This window comes from Coturnix japonica, chromosome 16, assembly GCF_054131305.1.
Source record: "Coturnix japonica strain WE chromosome 16, WE-NBRP24, whole genome shotgun sequence".
NCBI classification, from domain to species: Eukaryota; Metazoa; Chordata; class Aves; order Galliformes; family Phasianidae; genus Coturnix; species Coturnix japonica.
Window position 1 is genome coordinate 3,809,359 of NC_140678.1, and position 22,987 is coordinate 3,832,345.

The 22,987-nt window shown below is 47.6% G+C and overlaps 1 protein-coding gene across 12 annotated transcripts in view; it reads left to right on the top strand.

The window, feature by feature from the left end:
* Nucleotides 1-22,987, top strand: part of PTPRS (protein tyrosine phosphatase receptor type S) — a 106,300-nt gene that overhangs the window by 32,340 nt on the left and 50,973 nt on the right. For all 12 annotated transcript variants that reach the window (XM_085517354.1, XM_085517358.1, XM_085517355.1 and 9 more), the window contains 4 exons: nucleotides 720-865; nucleotides 1,811-1,952; nucleotides 8,192-8,380; nucleotides 17,207-17,317. In XM_085517354.1, coding sequence (XP_085373480.1) covers nucleotides 720-865; nucleotides 1,811-1,952; nucleotides 8,192-8,380; nucleotides 17,207-17,317 — 588 coding nt within the window. The remainder of the gene's footprint in view (nucleotides 1-719; nucleotides 866-1,810; nucleotides 1,953-8,191; nucleotides 8,381-17,206; nucleotides 17,318-22,987) is intronic.

Below are 22,987 nucleotides of genomic sequence, written 5' to 3' on the forward strand. Positions count from 1 at the left end.
GATCTGAGTGATTTTATTTGAACACAGCTGTGGCCTCGTGATTGAAATATTCCAATAAATTGTAAACTAACTAGATGAGAGAAAGCTGTGCCGGGAAATAGCTTAGAATATGGAAGGGAGATTTCCCGTAGACAGAGGCAATATGGGCTCTGCACTGACACTTCTGGGCTCCCTGAAGGTCCCTGACACCTCCCTGGATCAGAAGCCCGGTCCCAGTATCCTCCCTGCTCCTTGCAGAAGTGCTGTTGCAGGCTGTTTGGAGTGTGTTGGCTCAGGCCTTGCTGCACCTTTGGGCAGTGGTTATGAGAGGACATTGAGGAGCTTTCAGCTTAGGGAGCACAATTTGGTGTTTTTAGGAGCTCTTTTCAGCTCGGCTTCTTCTGATGACCCTTAGATGGGCTTCACAGGGCAACTTTACTGCACAGCGTGGCTTAAAAGTCCACTTTTGAGAAGTAAGAGAGGCTTTGCAACTCATCCCACTGAAATCTCATTGTGGGATCAGGCCATTAATCAGCTTGTGATGTACGTTCTTCATATGCAAAATGGAAGGAAAGACTGCTCATTCCCAGAAGGCCCAGAGGATGGATTTCAACTGGGATCATAAGAGAACAGCAGCGATAATGCTACTATTAATTACAGACATTGTTTACTGGAGTTTGTCTGTACTTGTGCCAATTATGATTTTATTTTTTTTTTCTTGTTTTTATTTATTTTAAAAGGTCCCCCTGTGTTCATTAAAAAACCTGTGGACCAAATTGGTGTGTCAGGAGGGGTGGCATCTTTTGTATGCCAAGCAACTGGAGACCCGAAGCCACGAGTCACCTGGAACAAGAAAGGGAAGAAAGTGAACTCTCAGAGGTTTGAGGTAAGAGGCCTCCTTCCAGTCATTGTGTATGTAGAAAGGGACTGACAGAAAGCAGCTAGTGCTCCTCTGTGGCCATTCTAAGGCCTGATAATGAAGGGAGATTTGGAAGAGGAGGAGTTTTAACAGCAGGAAGAGTGAAGTACAAGCTCTTGGCCATGTTAACAACTGAGATTGTTCCAAAGCAGCACTGTTCATGGTTTTTTTTAATGTTACTGATGTTTTTTCTTTTGTTTTGTGGGTTGGTTGTTTAGTGTTGCCCTCAGATATGACATGAAGCTGCCATCTCCCTGCCCTAAGAAACTCCTGCTATAAGCTGGTACTTCTTGGGCTCCACAATTGCATCCTTCATACTCATCCGTGGCTCATTATTTTAACTCTGGAGCAGCCTGAAGTAAACAATACAGTTGCTGGCACTGCTTAGATAGAAATAATTTGGATAGAAATGACCGGAGTAATGAGAACTTGGAGGTCATCCTGTGGAATTTGCTGTGGGACTCTGTCCTGCCAGGCAGCTGTGTGCTCAGAAGAGCTTTGTGAGGTTATTTGCCTACGCAGATGGAAGAATGAGGCAAAGATTCTTTTTTCTTGTTCTGTTTCTCTCAGCCCATTTCCCCCTGCTTCATCACAGTTGTATTCTGAACCCACCCCACACACTCCCATCTCCGTGACTCATCATGTGAGAGCATCTGAGATACACATAGCAGTTCTGGTGTGCCAGAAGTCAGGGATGGTGTTGGTGTGACAGTTCCCTGGCTCCTTCAGGTCAGCAGAGAGAAGCTGGCCATGCTGGCTGTATGCCAGGCACTGTAGGACAGCTGATGTGTATTTCCAAGTGTGTTTGTTTGTATATGTGTTGGTGCCTCCTTTAGAAGCAGAAATTAACCTTCTAGTTGCAAGACAAGGATGCTTCCTATGTGAATGTGTTTCTTTCCTTTTATTCCCCAGACAATTGAATTTGATGAAAGTGCAGGTGCTGTTTTGAGGATCCAGCCGCTCCGGACTCCCCGGGACGAGAACATTTATGAGTGTGTTGCTCAAAACCCTCATGGGGAAGTCACCGTCCATGCCAAGCTGACTGTCCTCCGAGGTAAAGAACATTTCTACCTGCTGTGTGTCAGTGTCAAGGGAGAAGACTGTCACAGAATGCATGGCCAGAGCACAAAGTCCTTTTTTGGTTTGTTTTGACCTGTCAGATCTGTTTCCTTTTATTACCTGAGTGTCATAAAATGGCTGTGTAAGAAACAAAGGCCAGACCACGGAGGAGTTCTGTCAGGAATTATCCTACATTCCCATGATCCTCCCTCCAATATATATTCCCTCCACAGGTTTATGAGTAGCACCAGATACTGCCTTTTCTTCAGCAACTTGGGTGTTTTCAACAGCATCTGATGTCCTTTTGTTTGAACAGAGTGAGCATATCCCTGGCACTGTGGTGCTAAATTTGTGTGCAGATTCCCAGCACAGAGCAATAAACAAAGATCAGACATAAAGGGCACATGGCAAAGCCCTTTGTAGCGGGAATATCCCTTCTGCTGTTCACCTGGCAGGCTCTGCATTTGCAAGCTGCTGGTTTCCTTTGAGGATGTGAGCCCGTGGTCCAGGCATGCCTGACAGATTTGTGTAGGAGCACCGAAATCTTTGTGTTGCTCCTCTGCCTGGCGTGGCATTTAACCTTCTGCTGGCAGTACGTGGTGGGATGTCTCTGCTGGGAGGCTGCAGCAGTGCTTTACAGCAGAGCATGTTTAGCTGCGGTCTGTCTGGGAGCTGGCAGCCTGACTCTTCACCCTTCCTTTCATTTATTCCTAAGGAGTTGTGATGGTTTGGGAGAGGTGCCCCTGTGATCATAACCAAAGTTTCTACCCCTTGAATGTAATGTGATCAGTAGCAAGAGGGAATGTTGTCCTCCAACTCCTGCTCTCGCAAATCCTCTGAATTCTCACTGCGTTTTTCAGGCACTTATAAGAAAGCTGCAGTGTATGGGAAATGATGCCTTGAGCTCAGTGATGGCCCTTAGGGACAGCACTGCTTTGTACATGTCTTTTTGCAGCTCTTCCTTCCGGTATCAGCATCATACACATGTCAGCTAGAGAGGCAGATGACAGAACAGGAGCTGTATCTCCTGCCTGACTAATTATGCACTTTGCTGATCCCACCAGAACATTATTACTGTGTTCTTTGCTCTTGTGCTGCGGTGCTTTCACAAGAACTGCTGTTCTGTTTGCCTAACAGGACTTTGTTAGCTTTGCTAACTGACTACAGAAGCGGGTAGGGTCTTGTCTAAGAGGTTGCTGAAGAGCAGCAGGGAGGCAGTTTTTGCAGCACACTCTGCCCTTCCCTGCACTGCTGGAGTTACTCCATCCTTCATCTTTCCCTACCTTTCACGTAGCACAGATTGTCTCCTCTTTGTCTTCATTTATAAGTGATGGGAAGGTTAAAAGGACCAAGCACAAATCCACTAATCTCTGCAATGACAAAGTCAGCATGCTGGCATCTATTCCTCTCTTTTCTCAATCTCCTTCTACGTTCACCCACTCTCCTGCTTGTCTTTTCTCTGTCTTTCCTTGCAGTGCCTCCTCCTCCTTTCTGTCTCTCCTCTCTCACTCTCAGAATGAACGCTTGGCATAAAGATGGGGGCAGCTCCACAGCTTGGAGATGAATGTGAGCTGTCATTTGCAGAAGCTGTTATCTTGGCATGCTGCAGAGTATGGAAACCTGGGCCCCAGCTGTTACAAACTCTGCAGGATGGGGTTTGGACTCATTCTGCAGCCTGTTGGCTGTGCTGTTGTAATCAGTTTGAAATACATTTGTGTAGCTTCATGGAATACACGTGTTCAAACAGTTATGGGATTTTCTTAGTGCCGGAGCAGTCAGTCACACAAACAGAAGAGAAAAAATACATTCTTCCCTCCTAGATGCGGCTACCGAAGGGATGGGGAGCAAACCCTTCTTTGGTTGTCCGTGTGACTATTCTTGGATCAGACCATCATAGAAATCCATATGCATTCACATAATAGCAGGAAGCTGCAGGAGAGGAAACCTCCGGGAGTGCTGAGAAGCAAATCTTGTGATGGACACCACTCAGCTCACAGAATATCTTCACTCCGGATCCATTGCCTCATTTGTTCTTACTGTTCTGTCTCTTGGATCTGAGTTCCGATAGGTCTGGGGAGGTTTGCTATTCTTTCCACAGGCTGGAAGTAGTGCCTGCAAACTTGATTCCTGCAGAGCCCAATGAAAAAGAAAGAAAGTGGTTTAAGGAACCGTCTTCTGGTTATTGTTGACTCCAGCTGCTGTCATTTTTCATAACAACTTAGGCAGAAGGGAAGCTAGTTGACACAGGCACCCCGGTTCTCGGTTGGTAATGTTTCTCTAAGCTCCACACTCCAGGAAAGATGTAGATAATTTAATTTTTATTATTACTGTTACTGCTTCCTATCCACAGGTTTTATCTTCACTTCTGTAGCAGCCCATGGCAGCGATTCTCCTGCCATGAAGGCCTGTCCTCCCCCTGCCTGCATGTGACCGGGCTGCAGCCTTCTGCCTGCATTGCCTGTGCTGCACGTAGGCAGCGAACTGCATTTGGAGCAGGGGCAGGCAGAGATTGCTTCTTTGCTTTATTGAAGCCGATAGAGTTCCATGGAGGCTCCCCTTTGTGAGTTGTTAGTAAATGCAACATGAATTGTACATTGATCCCATAAAAAACAGTGCTCGGTCCAGTTAAGTGTAATGGAGCAAGGTCTGCTGTGCTGACAGCTCGCTGCATGCTGGCTGATGCCATCTTTTCCCGAGGATTGCTGCACTCCAGAAAATTGAGGAGGGTGGCTGTTAGGCACGCAAGGTCTGTGCCAGTTATTACCAGTGTGTGGGTCGGGCTGCTGGGTACGGACATTCAGACTTTTTTTAGTGATTCCCTGTTGTTTTTTTAATGCAGCGTTTGTTTCTCCAGCAGTCCTGGCCTGAAATTTCCATCACACATTTCCTACTCAAAGAGGACATCTGGTGTGGGCACGTAGAATGTTCTAGCAAAACTTGTGCTGTTTGGTTGCATTTTGTAATGGTTGGCTTTAGGTCAACAAATACAGATGAGCTCTGGATGCTCTGCAGAAAGCACTGAGCCCTATGGGTGTGTGTGCTGAGGAGGAGCTGCCTCGGAGGTGTTACCTGCCCACTTGAGAAGGTCTTGGCAGATGCACTTCAAACTGGTCTCGCTTGGCTGTTCCTGTAACGACCTGAAGATCTTGCCAAGCAGAAAGCAGATTAGTTTTGTGGTTTATGAACAACGTCAGGCCAATTTTAATTCAGTGGAGTGTGCATAGGAGCGCAATAGTGGTAGGGAAGGCCGAGTATTACCTGCACTGTTGTGGGGCCAGCTCACGTATCTGGGTGTCTGTAAGCCTGTTTAGTTATCTTCATAGCAAAACTGTCAGATCAGAATGCATGGAATCAACAAGCAGAGCATCTTGTTGAGACTCCTGGCGTGTATTAAAACTCTCTTTGGCTGTATGATACCGGTTAGATATGTGTGCATCCTGCTGGAAGGAACTGGGTGTAAGTTTACAAGGTGCATAATGCAGGGATGCGTGTTGGGGATGGGGATATTTGTAACATTCATAAAGTTGATGAAGAAAACAGGACTAAGCTTCACAGGTAGTGGATTCTGATCCTGGTTCTGCTTAAAATTAGTGTCATTTGAGCTGCTTCATCTCTGTGCTCTTGGCTCTTCACCCTTGAAGTGAGGGTTGTGGACTGATAAGAGACCAGCTGGTATCCGTGAGCTGGGCTGTGTATCTCCAGAGAAAAGCAAGAAAGTGCCTCCTTTCTTCAGCAACATCCTCACTGTAGCGTTCTGCATTCAATACACAGCTCATCCGTACACACTCACACCCTCCTCCTCTTCTAAATTATTAAATAACTGCACACCCTGCAGGAAAAAGAGCACAGCAACACCTGCTTTATCTTCCTTCATCATCTTCATTTCTAGCACTACTGACTGTCTAAACACAAAGCTGACACCTTCTAGAGCGACGAGACAGCAAGTGCCATCGTCTCCTTTTGCTGCAGTTGGTGCCCTTTGCTCCGTCTGTAGGACCGTGTGTGCATCAGTGCACGCGTGCAGCTCCCAGCACAGAGCACGGCCTCCAATAGGATTTAATACAAATGAATGCTGAAGTGCTGTCGTCTCCGTGCCTCCCTCAGTCTTCCCTCCCTTGCTGCTTCTCACCCTACTTTGTTCAGCGGCCTTGAGATAATTCATCAGCTTTTTCTCAAGGGAAATCTTTACACTTCTCAGCCTAAGAGCAGGTATGAGCTCTGTTAAGACAGCAAGTGCAGCGTGTGACAACACTTGCTGGCATGAGCTAGCCTGGGATTCAGCAGCAAGCCAGGTGTGCCCTCCAAGCCTGAATCTTCCCTCTTTTGTTCTTGCAGTTGTCTGGGCTGCTTTTAGAAAGAGAATTCAGAATCTGAACCATTCCTTATTTATTTACTTGGTAACAGGTCTGGGCTGGTGTTTGGGGATTGAGGAGGAGGTGGCAGGGCGTGCGTGTGCATGTCTTGTGGGGATTGAGTTGAGGCTGTAATTGCATTATTAAAGGGAATCCAATTGTTAGGGGATGAAGCCAGTTTCACTTTCCTGGCAGGAAGGAAATCTGAGCTCTTGGATCAGTGCAGCGTGTGATGTTCGGTGGTGCTTCCTCTGTCGATCTGATCCTCAAATCTGATCACGCCTCTCGTCGCAGTTGTTTTAATTAAACTCAGAGGAATTCTGCACAATGTGCTGCAAGATTAACATTTTGTTTAATTAGAAACACTCGGCAGTAGTGGTTGTACCAGGCCTCCCCCAGCACACATGCACACGCACATAGACGCACACACTGCGGATTAATTGGTTCATGAAATTAACGGGCGCGGGTCTGAGCCAGGTGGAGTAGCATCGCCAGGGAGCAGGATAAAAGCAGTAATCAATAATGATGTCATCTGCAGCCAATGCGGCAGCAGCTCTGCAGCTCCTTAACAACACACCACCGCCTGGTTAAATGGGAGAAGGGAAGACAAGACGTTAAAAGCCTGGCTGAAAGCTGTGCAAAGGCAAAGCAACTCCCCAAGCCCTCCAGCCTTGAGCTCCCTCTGGGGAGGGGCTGGGCCTTTGCAGCACGCATGATCTGCAAAAGCAGATGCTGTTTGGAGGCTGCTGCAAAGCCTGAGCACAGCCTGGTGAAAGTGAGACCTCAAAGGTTTGGATCAGTCCTTGGTTAGAGGTGTTTGAGTCTCTATTTGGGAGTTAATACCTGGTTTTGAGGCATTTCAGATGCACCAAAATAATTCAGCTGTATAAAGGAGCAAAATTTGTCCGTGCTGTGAAACCCTTATTACTTTTGCAGCAATGTGGTGGTACGTGTTTTTGTTTGTGGTCAGGTTCCTGTGATGTATGAAGAGAAGATATTTCACTCTCCATCAAATCATCAGTTGTCAGAGAAAGAAACTGCCCATTTTTAAACATGCAAGGAGGTCGTGACAAAGATTATGGGGGAAGCTCTGGTGTTTTACATTAGTTATCACAGATTAGTCAACGCTGGTTAGGATTGCACTCCTCACCCTCATTAGTGAAGGTGAAGGCAGGGCTGAGAGGCAGCAGGGAGCTCTGCTGAGCCTGGCTGCGTGGTTCTGGTGCTGCATCCTCTTCTATGGCAGCAGCATCCAATAAAGCTGAACATCACACCCTGTCTGACAGCACTTGGCTCTCTGTTGCTCTGTGTGTCCCCTCTGGTAACTACAGCTGGATGATATTTTCCTCTCCTTTCCCTCCTCGTTTCCACTGTGTTTTTGACATTCCTTTTCATGTAGTCACTTTTATTATTGCTCTTGCGCAGTTTGTTTTGCACTGTGGGGTTTGGAGGGGAAGGAAGAATTATTCCTTTCAGATGTGACTGTATGTGCTGTACTCTGCAGCACAGGGCTCTGTGCCATATGTATGCACAGCTTCTGTTGTACGAGCAAGTATGTGCAAGTCGCTTACCTAGGGGAGGGATGCACTGCAAGACCTGGAGAGACCTTGAGGTGATTGTACCCATGCCCCAAAGCTTTTTAGACTCAGATATTGTATTTAACTAAAACTTTTTTTGTTGGTCATTAGGAGGGTAAGCTTGACTGCGTGACATGTCTTCACGGGCCGTCTATGGATCATTTGCAGTAGCCCTTTCTTGAATCTTACTGCACAGAGAACTGGGCAGCAGTTCTGCCTGACTGCTATTTGTGGCGTGTTCCATTGATCAGCCCTTCCAGCTGCCCTGCTGTGTGTAACTGCTGTGTTTTCTTCTCTCCCAACAGAGGACCAGTTACCTCCCGGCTTCCCAAACATTGACATGGGGCCCCAGCTGAAAGTGGTGGAGCGGACACGAACAGCCACGATGCTCTGTGCAGCCAGTGGGAACCCAGACCCAGAGATCACCTGGTTTAAAGATTTCCTGCCTGTCGACCCGAGCACGAGCAATGGGAGAATAAAGCAGCTGAGATCAGGTGAGGTCTCTGTGTGAGATCAGAGAATCAGGGTATAGATAGATATAGCTGTGAAGGGAATGCTCAGAGTTTTCTGAATCAGAGGAGGGGGGCCTATAAGCATCAGCCTCACTGGTGTGGATTGGGTCGTTTGCTTTTCTTCACTTTTGGGATTCATATTCTTACTAAGAAAATGACTGGGGCCTTTTCCCCTGCACCCCATCTTCCTGCCCTTCCCTGTTATAAAGGAAAGCACAAAGGGAAGCTGGTTCTCATGCAGGAGATGCTGCAACTAGTCTTTTCACCTCAGTTACGATGTTATTGCAGTGAGGGGAAACTGGAAATTGGAGAAGGGCTGTGGGTTTCCTCCTCAGTCCGAGAGCTGGGGAAAAAAGCACTACGACATGTTAGACCACACACACCTGGTATAAGGCCTGCAGCTGTGGAAGCAGAATCCTGCTGGTGTAAATGGTGCCTGTCAGAGCTGGTATGAAGAGCAGCTCTTGCAGGATCTCTCTGGCATCACATCCCTGCAGTCACTGCTGGAGAGCAGTTACGAGCATTGAGTGACCCCTCGGTGCTCAGTGGCAGTGCAGTGGAGTGGATTTCCATGAACAGATGTACCCCAGCTCCGTGGCTCTTGTCAGTTCTCCATCTTTCCCCATCTGCTTGTCCATCTGCTTCTTTTGTTTATGTTTGTTGTTTTTGTGTGTCAACGTGACATCTCCTAATAATATCCATGTTTCAGGAGCTGTTTGTGTAGTTGTTAAGTGTCCTGGTTCACAGTGTGAGTGTGTATATGCTGACATACAAGGAGGGCACAGGTGGATTTCTTTTTGAATGCTTCTGATAAAGTAATTTCTCAACTTAAAAGAAAATCCACACAAAACCCACCCTGCTTTCTTGCTGATAAATGCGATGATGAAACAAGCTGTGGAGGTTCTGCTTTTGGACAAAAACTACCCCAAGGAGGTTTGGACCAACTGCTCTGACCCCGCCTGGAGAAAACAAGCCTTTGTCGTTGGACCCAGCAGGAATCTACACAAAGATCTGTAATTCTGCAGCCACCAGTTTGGCTCAGTATAGTTCCAGTTCAGCATAGCTTTTATACACCTGCATAAATGCTTCCTTATTCAGTGAAGCAAACTAACAAGCAGATATTTAAGCCGCTTTGTTAGAATTAGAATGGATTGATGAGTCCCACAAACACAGATGAGGTTGACCTCTCTGTTTTATTGTAACAGCTGAGTCAAATGCAAATAAAAAAAATCACTCAGCATAAATAATGAGACGTAAACTGGAATTATATCATGCTCTGTGACCATGAGCTGAAGTGTGAGTAATGCACAGGCAGATTATTTTTAATACATTTATCATCTTGCTAGAATGCCTTTATACTCCTCAACTGGTTTTGATCTGATGTTTTCCTTAAAGCCACCTGAACGCTGCATTTTTACTTCAGTGAATTGGTTTGCCTCTGAGGGAACCCTTGACCTTTCTGATAAATCTGAAGATGCCTGCTGAAAATTAATCCCATTTACAGCTTCTTTGAATTAGTAATCTGATGAAGCATCCCCACTGTCCTCTGGGACAGAAACCTATTGCTTCCGTGAAAGGAGTGCAGGTGCCTGTTCATGCTGGAGGACTGAAAGTCAAGGTTCTGAGTCATTGTCCTACTTCATCTACTTGTAGGGCTTTCCAAAACTTGCATGTTCTGTGATGCAACGGCCTGTGGAAGTGGAAAACATTAACATCAGGGTCATCCTCACCAAGGCAAAGGAGATTTCAAGTGTGTTTGTAACCTGCGTGCGATGTGCACGGTGCTGCCTGTCGGAGCGCTGATGATGCGATTGTTGCTGATGTCAAGACTTAATTTAATACGTTTACCTTTGCAGAAAACAAGCTTTGCTGCCCAGAGCGTAGCACTAGCACACGTTAGGGCACTGGATGCTTCAGGACACTGCTAATGAGCTTCAGTGTCTTCCACACACAGGTCAGCAGCGTCATTCCAACCCAGCCTCTGGGAAATTACAATTACAGCTGACTCAACGGGTGTTGGACAAGCCCTTTGTGAAAGGGAGCACAGAGAGGAGGAGCAACCCCTGCACTAAATGGGAGCTTTGTCTCTGCACTGGGTGCTAACAGACTTAGCACAGAAGCCAGCAGCTGTGCTGTCTCTGAAGACTTGGCTGTGGGGTGCTCCCTGATGGAGATGGGCAGAGGGACATACGTCAGGACAAGGCAGGACAGGACAGCCACGCAGGTTCTGCCTTGCAGAGGACGGCAACCATGGCACATTATTACAGAGGGTGTTCAGAACTAGGCAGGGTGTTAAGGCCTGGTACAGGAGTTAGTGGCAAACATGCAAATTAGCTCATTAAAGAGTAGGAATGAAATGTCACACGCAGAGCTCTCAAAGTTGGGCAGCCATGTCCAGATTTAGTTCTTGTCTATATTAAAACAGCCGAGTGCAGATGGCCCTCTGAGGTTACAGCTGTTATGTTCATGTCATCCCGTGGTCCCGTCTGCGTTCAGAGTCTGCAGTAGAACTAAGAAACAGGTAATGATGTTGTTAGCCATGCAGCTTTCCTCCAGCCGTTGGTCCTCCCTCCATCTCCAGACACTCCTTCCAAGCAACTGGGAGTCTGTTAACATTTGATCACTCAGACAGAATCAAAAGCTGAATTGTCAGTCAAAGAAAAATGGGAAAAAGCTCTGTCTGGCCACCTGTTCCCCTCAGTCTTACACCGGCATCTCAACCTTACCGACCCAGCCTGTCTGTGAGTTTAAGTGTTCTCAGTGGTGGACGACAAATGGATGCTTCTGCCTGACGACAGGAGCGTTTTGTGAGCAGAAGGCAATGTCCTCTGCTCAGCCGTGCCACCTATGGGGGACAGCGGGAGGCGCTCAGCAGTTGGCTTTTTACATCGTAGGAGCCCTAAAACCTTTTGTGTCTTTTGTGTTGTCTTCTGCTTTCTAAATAAGTGCCTCTAACAAACTTAATTTTTTTTCTTTTTTTGTCTTTTTTTCACTATTTTTTACATTCAGAGACCTTTGGTAAGTTTGTTCAATTAAAAAAAAAAACAACAACAAAACAAAACAAAAATCCAAAGCTAAACGAAATCCCCAAACCTGCTGATGTCCAGATCTGTAACCCTCACCTTTAAACTAATTCCTCTGTAACAGCTTTCTGAGAGGCATGCCATGCATTTCTTCTACTAACTCTTTCAGTAGGGATCTTCTGCCCTCTTAATAATTTCTGCAGGGGTATTGCAGGCTACAAAAAGAATAATAACAATCCTAATTAATAAATCTGTATAAAGAGGTAACAGCTAAATACGAACCTCCTAACATTGGATAGATTTTTTTTTGTAACTTAGCAACAGTTGTCCTGGAATTCCCCAAACACACAATAGCTTGTACCCTGGCCCTGTGATAATTGTGTTCACACCTGCAGGAGGTCCTGGAGTTTCACATCTAACAGCGTTATTGGCTTTTTCGGAAGGGAGAGGTGAGGGTGCAGCATTTCCAAATGGAAGCTGTTTGTCACTGGAGGTTGGAAAAGCACCCTGTCCACGTCAGCTCTGTCCCCTGAGAAGCCCACAGCCTTCTGCTCTTGTGCCACGTCCCCTTTTGTTATTAGAGATGGAGCAATTGCAGCTGTCACCCAGGATCCAGAATTTTAAAACTGCAGAAGACCCTTGATGGTTGCTTGCTTGTTTAGAATAGAAAAGCTCTCTCCAGCCCTCAGGAGAGGAGCACGGTACACACATGTTCTCACACGTGGTCTGACAGAAGGTGGGGATGTGTTTTCTGTCATTGCCATGGCAATGGTGACTTTCCTCCTCTCCCTGTTTTGAAGGCTTACAGAATCGTGGGCAGCTTGCTGTGTGGGAAGAGTCAGAGAAAGGGATGGTGGAAGAGCAGATCCCATCCTCTCTGGCCCAGGGAGACGCCTGCGCGTGGAGTTCTGCCTGGCACCATCTCGGTCCCAGGGCCGGGTGCCTTTTGCCTCTGCTGCTTGATGCTGTGCTGGCTGTCTGGGCTTGTGCAGCCTTAACGTTTCTCCCAAACAAACAGATTTCCTGTTCCCAGGGGCCTGCAGAAGGCAAAATGAATATTTTGCATAGCCAACTTTCCACCTGGGAGGTCGGCATCCATGGGAACTCTTCTTCTGTTTTCCTGCAAAGCTGGTGCTCTTATTCTGCCCCAATCCCTTTCTAGCCTCATCCTGCTCCCCTAAATTGAATACGAAGGTGGTTAGATGTGAAACTCCAGTAGTGAAAATCTACCATCTGTGTCCCAGCCACCAACGCAAACTACTTCTCTTAAGAGTTACTTGATCTCGCTTTGGTTGAAATTCTGTCACCTCTGTCCCAGACGTGGGCCATCTCATGAACCGTGTTTTGCTCCTCACCTCTGTTCCCCAAATGCCACAGTCAGAATTGGAAGCATCGCAGCAGCATTGCTTGGCTCTCCAAGAGCTGCCAGCAGCCTGTTTCCAGGGACAGCACTGATGTTTAGATGGAACAGGGAATAACCAGCCTACGGTAACACGAGGCAGTTCTGCCACTATCTCTTCTATATTGCACAGCCCAAACTCCCAGCACGTTCCTCCTGCCCTTTGTAGTGTGCCTTTGCAGGAAGTTGCCAAGCCTGGCGAGGCCAACAGAGCATTATAACAGTGGGTGCTGCCGGGGTTTCTTCCCCTCTCAACCCGCTTCCCATTAGCCTTGTTCCAGATTTGTGCCACAGATGGCAGATTTTCACTCCACTTTTGAGACAGAAGGATTGGAGGCTGTTTTTATTTCCACTGAGTTGATCTATAACCCTTTGCTGCTTTGTCTCTCGCTTTTTCAAACCTTCCTGCCGTCTCCTGTGTGGAGATCTGCCCAAATTCACGCTCCCCCACCTCTTTCTCTTTCAAGCACTGTCTCTCCAACCTTTGTCCTGATAGCTAACTGGCCTGCTTTATTAACCTTAGCTAGTTCCTAACCCTAACTAGATGCTAACTTTTCTCTAGCAAGTAACCTAACCTCTTAACTAGAAGCTGAGTATACCTAGAATCTAATATCCTAACACTATAATACCTCTCTTCCCTCATCTCCTTTGAAAAATAAAGACAAACTGTAATCAGTGTCTGTATATTTTTTACCTTCTATCCTGAAAATGGAGGACTGAGCCGCAGCACAAGAAGGATGAGCAGGGCTGAGCGCTGCGGGGAGGGCTGTGGCTCAGGCAGGCTGACATGTGGGACGCCTGGGCTCTGCCTGCCTCTGCCATTGACCTCCCTGTCACCGCGGGCACATTGCTTCGCCTCAACCTCGGTTTCCCCATCTGTAGAGAGGGGAACATAATTCTCGCTGGGGGAGAGGACAGTGTGCAGGCTGCAGTTTGTCCAGTAATGCACAGTACGTGCCCTGGCTGCAGAACGACAGCAGTGTTACTGTCACGGAGAAACTGTTGTGCTTTCCCCAAGTAAGAGGCAATATTCGGAACTGCGGAATCTGCTCTGTTCTCAGGATTGGGGTAAAAAAAGCAAAGCAGTCAACCTCCCTTTTTTAATAAGCTTTGTGACGAGTTTGAATGCCACTGTGAGTAAAAGGACCTGCCGTGTTTTCAAAGGAAGATGGTTTCAACCTCCAGAGGTCAAACGGGGTCACAGTGATTTTGCTGCCATGTGGGCTGTGCTGTGGTTCACGGCCACAAAGTCACCACCTCTCATCTGTGGGACCTGCCCAGGCAGAATGCTCATGTCAGGCACTGGAGACAACTGGAGGGGGTTTGAACAAAAATAACCCGAGGGATGCAGTCAGCAGGCAAGCAGAGCAGGGCTCTTCTCTCCAAAAATACCCTCTCCCGCACTGGTGTTAGGGATGCTTCTAGAACAGTGGCATGAGTACCCCTTGCGGGTAGTAGTGCAGTAGTAGCACAACTTTATTTAATGTGGAGCATCTGGCTTCAATGTCTGTGCTGAGCCACTGAAAGATAACTGAAGGTCCTGATAAGGACATGCATTGAATTCTTCGCACATCTGTGCCAAAAGCTTAAGTTTGGAACTGGGAATTCTCTGGCAGAGCTGGGATCAGACCTGCAACTCTAAATATGATGCAGGGTACCTGGATGTCCTTTTCCTGACTTGGCTGACACCAACTTAATGCTGTCCCCTTTCCCCTAGGGTGATGAAGGTGTGCAGGTTCATCACACATTCTGCAAATAACAAACAGTAATGTTAGCTGAGAGCTTGAAGACTTTCTTTCCATTCTTACCAGCAAAATGGAGCCAGCCTCAAAGAGCTTCCAAGATAAGTGCCATGGAGGCTCTGCAAACAGCCAGCTGAATTGGACTGCTTTATAAAGGGCATCCCCGCCTTGAGTACCTGAACCCTCTTCAGTCTGTCCCTCTAATTTGAGATGAGATAGTACAGGAAGTTTCCTACTGGGAACTGTCTTCCTTGACTCAGGTCCTTTTCCCACAGGCAATCCAGGTGTTGGGGCTTTTGCAGTCTTTTCACTTCTTTTCTTTGTTTCCTTTGCAGAAGGTACACCGATCCGAGGTAAGACACCCCCCCACCACTCACTCACCCACTCTCCAAACACTTCTCTCCACTCAGTTCCTGTTTCATTGACCTGTACTCGATCCAGATTCTTGTTGTTGTGTTATGTTCTCTTGTCCCGCTTCACCTTTGAATATTTATTTCTTTTTTTATACCTGTCTTTATTTTATATATGGTTCTGATGTCTGTTTCTGTTTGCTGGGTGCACTCGGTAATACTGGTACTGTTATTTTAATGACATCTCAGGCTCTACTGCCTCAGATTTATGGCAGAGTTTTAAGAACTAATCTCTCCAGGACTGCAAAGGGCTGAAGATCGTCTTGGGCAGTAAATGCTATCAAAGATTGGTAAACAGCGCCTCTCTTAATTGGTGCACAGTGCTCCTGAGCCATTGACTGCAGTGCAAGTTCTACAGTCCTTTGCTCAGGAAGATTTTAGCACTTCCCATCACCTTGGCTTCAGGGCCATCTTCCCCCTCCTCTCCACACTCTCACCCTTAGGTTTTTCTGGGAGAGATACCCATGGTAAGTAGCTTTTGCACTGTATCATTAGCAGAGCCCAAAAGAGCTCAAGTTGTCAAAGAAAGCCAGCAGGAGGAGCATGCACACACTTTGGAACCTTGCTTTAGCACCGGCAAGTTTAAAAGTCTGTGATTCTATGTTGGTAAAAGCAGTACCAGGTGCTGTAAGTGAGCACGTCTTCTCTGTTGGCTCCTGGCAGTTGATTGCAGTGTAACATCCATTCACCAGCAATGCTGTGGTGGTCAGGATGAGGGATTAGGTCCTCATCCCTGCAGTACAGCCATGCTGCAGTTCAGTGCTGCTCCTTCTCTGCGCTGTGCTTTCGCCCCATTGTACTCTGCGCGAGCAGCAGTCGTGGGCACACAGAAGTTTTGCCTGGAACCAGCTGAAGTTATCACAGCTTTGTCCAAACAAACAGAAGTTCCTGGGAAGGTTCCCTGAGCAGCTCTGGAAGTTTCTTATGGCAGATGATGCTCGAGCATCAGTTCAGTGTGAAAAATGCTCAGGTGATGTTTCAGTGTGAAGCTTCAGCGTTTGGTTTCTCACTCCTCTCATACCGAAATACCCTCAGGTTCTTTTGAAATTACTTCAGCACGATTTAGCTCTTTGGGTTTCTTTGTGCTGTTGGGTTGTTTTTTTGTTAATTCTCTCTGTCCTGCCTTTGGGAGCTCCCAGACTCAGTGGGTCCGGGTGGGAGCTGCACTTTCACACCCCATTGCTATCAGAAGCACTTGCAGCCATGTGGCTCCCCACGCAGCATCCTGCTGTACCCTGCACACACACAACATGAGCTTCTACAACACATCGCTCTGAAGGGGCTGCATCTATACCCGGCTTGAGATGTTATCATTAATATTAGATCTGGAATTGTTTTTTTTCCTGTTATTGCTTTTTCCAAGGATGGGAGTTAAGATTCTCAGCTCATGTGAGCTCTGCCCATTTCTGTAGTATAATCATGTACTCCTAATACATAAAACATTTGATAGCTTGATGAATTATTTATGTTGTATGTATTCTAACTGAAGTTTTGCAGGAGTGAAGCCCTTTGAGGTAAATGAGGCCGTTTTCTTCCATGTAGTTTCATGTTGTATATACGTGCATGTCTGCTTACGGGGGTGTTCAGTTTGGGCTCCCGGTATATTCCTGTCAACTCCAATAATTCATGGGTGTAAGAAAACATTGTAATCCTTTCTGGCCCAGTCAGCGTAGGCCTAACATGCAGTTTGAAAAATATTCATTAGCAGTAATGTGATTTTCACACTTTATCTCCTGTGAGATTCCTCAGAGTCACAAATTGAGGCACAGAACATTGGTAAGAGTGCTCCATGGTGCTGGACGGTGGGTGACAGTCCCACCATCCCTGCGGTCGCTTCTTCAGCTGGAGCAGTGGAAGCTGAATGTCTTCTGACAGATTCCTGGGGATTGCAGTAATACGGATTACTGAAGCTGATTTCATGAGCTCTGGTGCAGAATGTCTGCATTGCAGAAGTTACAACAGTTGGTATTTCTGCTGATTAGTTCAGTACAGAGTGACACTCATCCAGAGGCGGGTGTGAGGTTTCCCCTTCCTGCTGGCCATGTCCAGCTGTAACATGGAGCACAGGCAGGAGCTGATCCTGGCAGGGCTATTCCTTTCCCATCCCAAGACCCCCACAGCGTTCCAGTGCGCGTTTGCCCAAGGGGAGGAGAAAGCAACACTGACACTCCTTCTGCCTCTAAAAACAAGGTGGTGATGACTGTGTGTGCTGCGGTCTCCCTCTCTCCTGCCAGGTGGCCTGCAGATCGAAAGCAGTGAGGAGACGGACCAGGGGAAGTACGAATGCGTCGCCAGCAACAGCGCAGGAGTGCGCTACTCCTCACCTGCAAACCTTTACGTGAGAGGTAGGGAGCGCGTCGGCCCGCAGTGCTGGCAGATACCGCCCTCCCCGTGGCCGTCCTTTGTCCCCAGCGCTCTGATTTGCTCCTGTACTGAGCACAGGGAAGGCGCTGGCGCTGCTGCTCGGACCCCTGCAGTGCACTGCTGAGCTCGTGGGGCAGTCCTGGTGTACCTTGAGTTCCTCCCTGCTGCTGGGGGATCTGGTCAGCAACTCAGAGCTGCAGAGCAGCGGTACAAGGCTGTGTCACCCACTTGAAGCCGAGTGCAATATAGACCAGTGGACCCAAGAATCTGCCAGCATCCGCCCAAAGGGGAGCACCCAGCTTTGGCTGCAGAGACCATAATCCCCTTTCCTCACTAAGAATCCCCACTGGCTGGAAGTGGGAAGGTCTCGGTTCTGCTGATGTGGGTGTGAGAGGAGGGGGGAGTCCTCAGTCCCCCTGCCAGACCCTTTCTCCCCAGGACCTTCCCAGGTTGCAGCAGGAGGGGTCTTCCCCACTCCCTGCTTATGATCCAGCCTGTTTTCCTTTTGCCGGCAATACTTTGTCACTGATTCCTTGGGTGTGAGTGCTGCCACAGGCACAGCCACACAGAGGGTGGAGGTGGCCAGCAGACATCTCTGCCATCAGTGGCAGATCCCTTTGCCCCAATCACTGGGAACAGACAACAGGCCCTGCTGCCTGCCCCCTCAATGTACTCCCACCCAGGGGGCAGTTGCCTTTCTGCTTTCTTTGTTATCCTATTTTAGTCTGTCTCACCTGTAACATTTTGTGTGTGGATTTGGTTTAAAATCTTTCCAGAGCAAAACTCTTTTGATAATGAGAGAGCAGGACCAGTCCTTCCCACTTAAAAAGAAAAAGAAAAATACCATTGGGAGGAGAAAAAAAAAGCAAAATTCCATCCCAGCAAACTGTTCCCATTTCCATCCCATCGGCAGAGGAAGCGCTGCCCACCCCCACCCCCGTTCCCTGCAGCCCCGTGCAGAGCTGCACTCCCGTTCTCTGTCTCTCTCTCTCTCTCACGTCTGACACTCAAGAAATCACATGCACATGGAGAGAAGGCTTTTAATAATTCCACGTTTCCCAGCTACATTTTTAAACAGACTTTTATGGCCATCTGGGAAACTGCATTTTGAAATCTGCCCTGTCGCTTGGGCCCTGAAATGCTGCTTTTTTTGAGATGCAAATCCAGATTGACATTCAGGGCAATTCCTGATAGTAACCTGAGCAGTATGGATCTGATGCTCACACAGGGCAGAAAGCTGGAATGTTTGGGGTTCTTTTTCTCAAACAAACAAACAATAACAAACAAAGCAAAGAAAGATCAAAACAGAAAGGTGGGGATTTTTCCTTATTCTTTTCTTCCCAAATCTCCTCCACCTTTCTGGCCGCTCGGAGCCCTCCCGCAGACATGGCTGCGGCCAGGGCTGTCCCTGCGGGGTGCAGGCAGCTCAGCAGGTGCTTCTCATGCTGTTTAATTCCTTGTTCCTTGTCTGTTATTATTGTGGAAAGGTAACAGATCTCTGCAGCGGGTTCTGCATTGGTGGGAGGGAACGTTCACGCGCCTTTTTTCTTCCCGTTTTTTTTTGTTTTGAAAGAGTCTCCAACACTCCCGCGTTCCCAATTGCCTTGTTTCTCCCGTAGCACGCTTGTCTCTCTAGAACACCCGGGATAGGAGTTGTAAGTTTGAATACTGCGAGGAAATGTTTCGCTTTGGGTTTCCTTTTCTCCTTCTAATGATTTCCTTTTCCTCACTCAGAGCCGGGTTGGGGCGGGGGGAGCGCGGGGCAGCGGGGCTGTGTGTGGGCTGAGTGCTCTGCAGGCCCCATGGCAGCCCCCGCTGCCCCCCAGCAGCTCCGTGGGTCGGCGTCCATCGGCCTGGATGGTTCTGGGCCAGGACTTGCAGAGCTCGCCTGCTGTGGCCTGGCTGGATGGGAGGGGGAAGGCAGGAAGGCGAGGAAGGAGGGTCGTTACTATCTTCATTTTTTTTTCTCCTTTCTTTTTGTTTTGGTTAAGAGAAAAAAAAAAAAAAAAGAAAAAAAAAAGAAAAACAGCGATCAGTTTGCAGCTGACAGCCTTGAGAAGGCCTTTTTTTACTCTCTCTGTGTTTCCCCTATTTTTCTCTTCTCCTCATGTCATTGTGTTCCGCATCAAACCCCCTTAACATCCCTCAGAGCTACGAGAAGGTTGGTGTGGTTTTTTTCTTTTTTACTTTCTTTACCCACATTTTTACATTCTTAAGAGAAAATAAAAAAAAAAAAAAAAAGAAGAAAATTAAAAAACATATATATATTTAAAAAAAAAAATTAAAAAAAATTAAAAAGAGAAAAAGCAAGAAATCTTTAAGATGAGCGAGACCCGCTGTTCCCGGGTCTTGCGGAGATGAGTTGAGTTGCATTGTGGGCCTCTATGCATCCTTTGGTAATGTTGCTGAGTTCTTGCACTTTCTGTCGTCATGGTTACCTTGCCGTGTGGACATTGGGCCTGATGCATGATAGGAGAATGTAACAATCTTCTTTGCATGCCACTTTTTAAATTAATTATGGATTATTTTTTTCTGTATATAAGTATGTATCGGTTGGTTTTGTTTTGTTGGGTTTTTTTTGTTTGGTTTGTCTTTTTTGTTTGTTTCTGTTTTTCCTTTTCTATGATTCTGATTGATTTAAAGTGGATTTACAGTTACTTTCTGAGTCGTTCGTTCTGTTGGGTTGGTTTTTCTTTTGCTTTCTCTTGGTTTCCCGTTTCAGTTCTGGTTGGTTATGCTGTGCTCTAGTTGATTCCAAACGCATTGTGAGAAGCCAGTGTTCCTGCCCCCCACCCCCAGTGGTAACCGAACCCCCAGTCCTCAGCAGGAAGGGGTCACACAGCTCTAACGCCTGTCCGTGGAAGCACTGCTGTTGGGGACAACCTTTGTTGTGAGGGGAGGGAGGGACCTGGGAAGTGGAAAAGATGGTCGGAGGGCAGAACATGTGCCAGCTGCGCCCTGGGGGAGGGTGGCTGCCCCCCAGTGCCTGGACAGCCCAGCCCCACTTTGCAGAGCTCACTGAGGGCTGGAGGATGGAGCTCCCTCCCTGCCCGGCCGCATGCAGGTGTCTGCCCTCCCAGCACAGCCCACCTATCTCTGACGGCTTTGCCTCTCCCTGCTGGCCCTTCTCATTCCCTGACACTGGGCCGTTTTGGGCACCTCAAAAAGCAGCCAGCACGGCGAGCTCCAAAACACCACTTCCAGATAAACAGAGCCCTCCTTTGGAGAGGAGCATGGAAAGAGAAATGCAGCAGCAGTAGACACGAACGATGCTGCAGGGGCACATCTGGCAGCTGCATTCCTATTGTAAACAGCAGTAAGAAATCTGACAAGTTATATTCAAGCTGAAAATGCCTCTTTTCCCTCTTCTCATCTCCCTGTTTATCCCCATTAAGCTTCTGTTGCCTCCCATGTGTGCAACCTGAGTGGGCGAGCCACATGGGATAGTAAACAGGTGGGTTTCCGCAGTGTGTTAGTTGTACCTCTGGTGCTTGGTGCTTTTGCCCTGTGCAGAATTGAATGCCCTTCCGTCCCTGTTTATGCGTTTCCCTCCACCCATCAGTCCTCACTACTCAATAATCTACCAAAGGAGTGGCTTTCCTAGTGAACAGGTATTAAAGCTGTGTGATTTTTGAGAAATCCAGTGCAGTACTGACACAGTATCTGTCTCTCTCTTCTTCTGTCTTTCTCTTTCTCTCTGTCTTTCTTTCTCTTTTTCTTAAAATACTGAGATTTCAGTGCTCGGACCCTCAGTACTGGTATTTTCCCCCCCTCCTTCAAGTCTCTCCCCTTCCCCCATAGGTACCACGGTACCTCTCTGAAATGCTGCACTGTTGATCATGTCTTTTAGAGCAGCCAGCTGTGGCTCTTCTAACTTTGCCTAATGCCAACAACAACCAAAAGACATCTCCCAGCCCCAGCGTTAAAGAAAAAAAGATATGCTCTGTTTGAAAAGAGTAAGAGGGAAGGGACAGTATTTGAAATAAGGTGTTCCCTTCCCACCTCCCTCCTGCCTGGGACTAAAAGGTGTTAATCACCACTAATCACGGGATTTTCCTTCATGAATAGGAGTTTGAGTTTCAGGATTAGGATTTTAAAAAGGGATTTATACGCCGTTGATTTTTGTATTTGTTTATTTTATCTTTTATGAAATATCTCCAACGTGCCCTAATTGCACTGCTGCTGCTAGAATCACCTTTGGTCTGAGAAAGGTCTTAAGATTAAACTCTTCCTTAAGGGCCAATAAAAGCAATAATAACAGCAGCCGTGGTCTTGAAAGTGTTGGCCAACGGTTTCCACTGTTTGTTGTTATGGATCAGATCGTGTCACAGTCCAAAATAACAGTCTGCTAGCAGGGAATTTCCAAGCTCAAAATGCAGAAGCATCTTCATGGAGAGCCACAGAAGCAGATCAGAAGTGGGATGGAGGAGTTGTGCCAGCAGCTCAGGCCATTGGGAAGGTTCTGTGTAAGCCAGATGCCCAGATTTCACCTGCAGGCAGCGTAAAGGAGGGCTCAGCTGTGGTGGGAAATCAGCACTTCTAAAGGTGGGACGCTGGTTTGTATGGGAGCTGTACAGCTCATCTGGCCTTCAGACGGACGTGTTGCTCTGTATGCCCAGGGACAGGGATACCATCAGACTTTGGCCCCTGGTGATTGCAGGGAAGGATTGATGGGAAGTCCTGTGTAACAAGGAGCGTCTTTCTTGCTGGTGGGGTTTGGAGCCTGCTGTCTCTCCTTGCACAGTGATAGGGCTGGCGGAGCTCAGTGGCCTTCTTTCACTTGGGGCACAAGGGAAGCCTTTTTGGCACTTTGAGTCTTGTCCAGAAGAGCTGAGATGCTCACTGCTCTCCGATGGGTGAAACCAGACTCGGAACCCAGCAGTGTTTTTCTGCAGGCTCCAGTGAATCACCCAGGCCATGTCCCAGAGAGGTCCCATAGTGCTTGTCCAAGGTCTGTGGCCACAGCTGTTTTGCTCCCTTGAAATGGAGCAGTTTGTAGCTCCCATCTAACTGAGAGCTTTAAGCTCTCACATCTGTGTTGCTTTGATCCCCCAATACCCAGCTGCATGTAAGGACCATCCCTGCGTGCTCTCCCTTACTACAGATGGGAGGAGGAAGGAACAGAGCACCGCGCTGTGGTCTGTGCTTCAGCAACCTCTGCAGAGCTGCTGCTGGTACCGGGCAAATGGCCGTGGTTGAATTTACCAGAACTCAAAACGCTGCCCAATTTCACACAGCAGTGACCTGTCGGGAGTTATAAAAGGCAGCAGTTGTGGTGCTGGAAGGATAATCCCTTTTCCCCTCTGCTCAAGATTCTGGTTGCCGTGTTCTTTTCAAGCACAGAGGTTTTGTAATGGTTCAGCAGGCATTTAAAGCAGCACAGTGCTTGGGCTGCGCTTCCACTGCTGCTGCTGCTGGAGTCAAGCATGGTGCTCGTGCACCCAGAAGCAGTTCTGCAGCCGGGTTCCTGCTGAGAGCATTTCCAGTATTTTTCAGGGCCCTCTGGAAAACCTCAACTCATTTGGAGGCTGAAGATGAAACCAGGCCAGGGGTAAACACATCAGAGCAAAACTAGTTCAATTCAATTAAAATAAAACCCACAGAAAACGAAGAAATAGCTTTCATAGGACCTCAGGAAATACGGCTTCAAA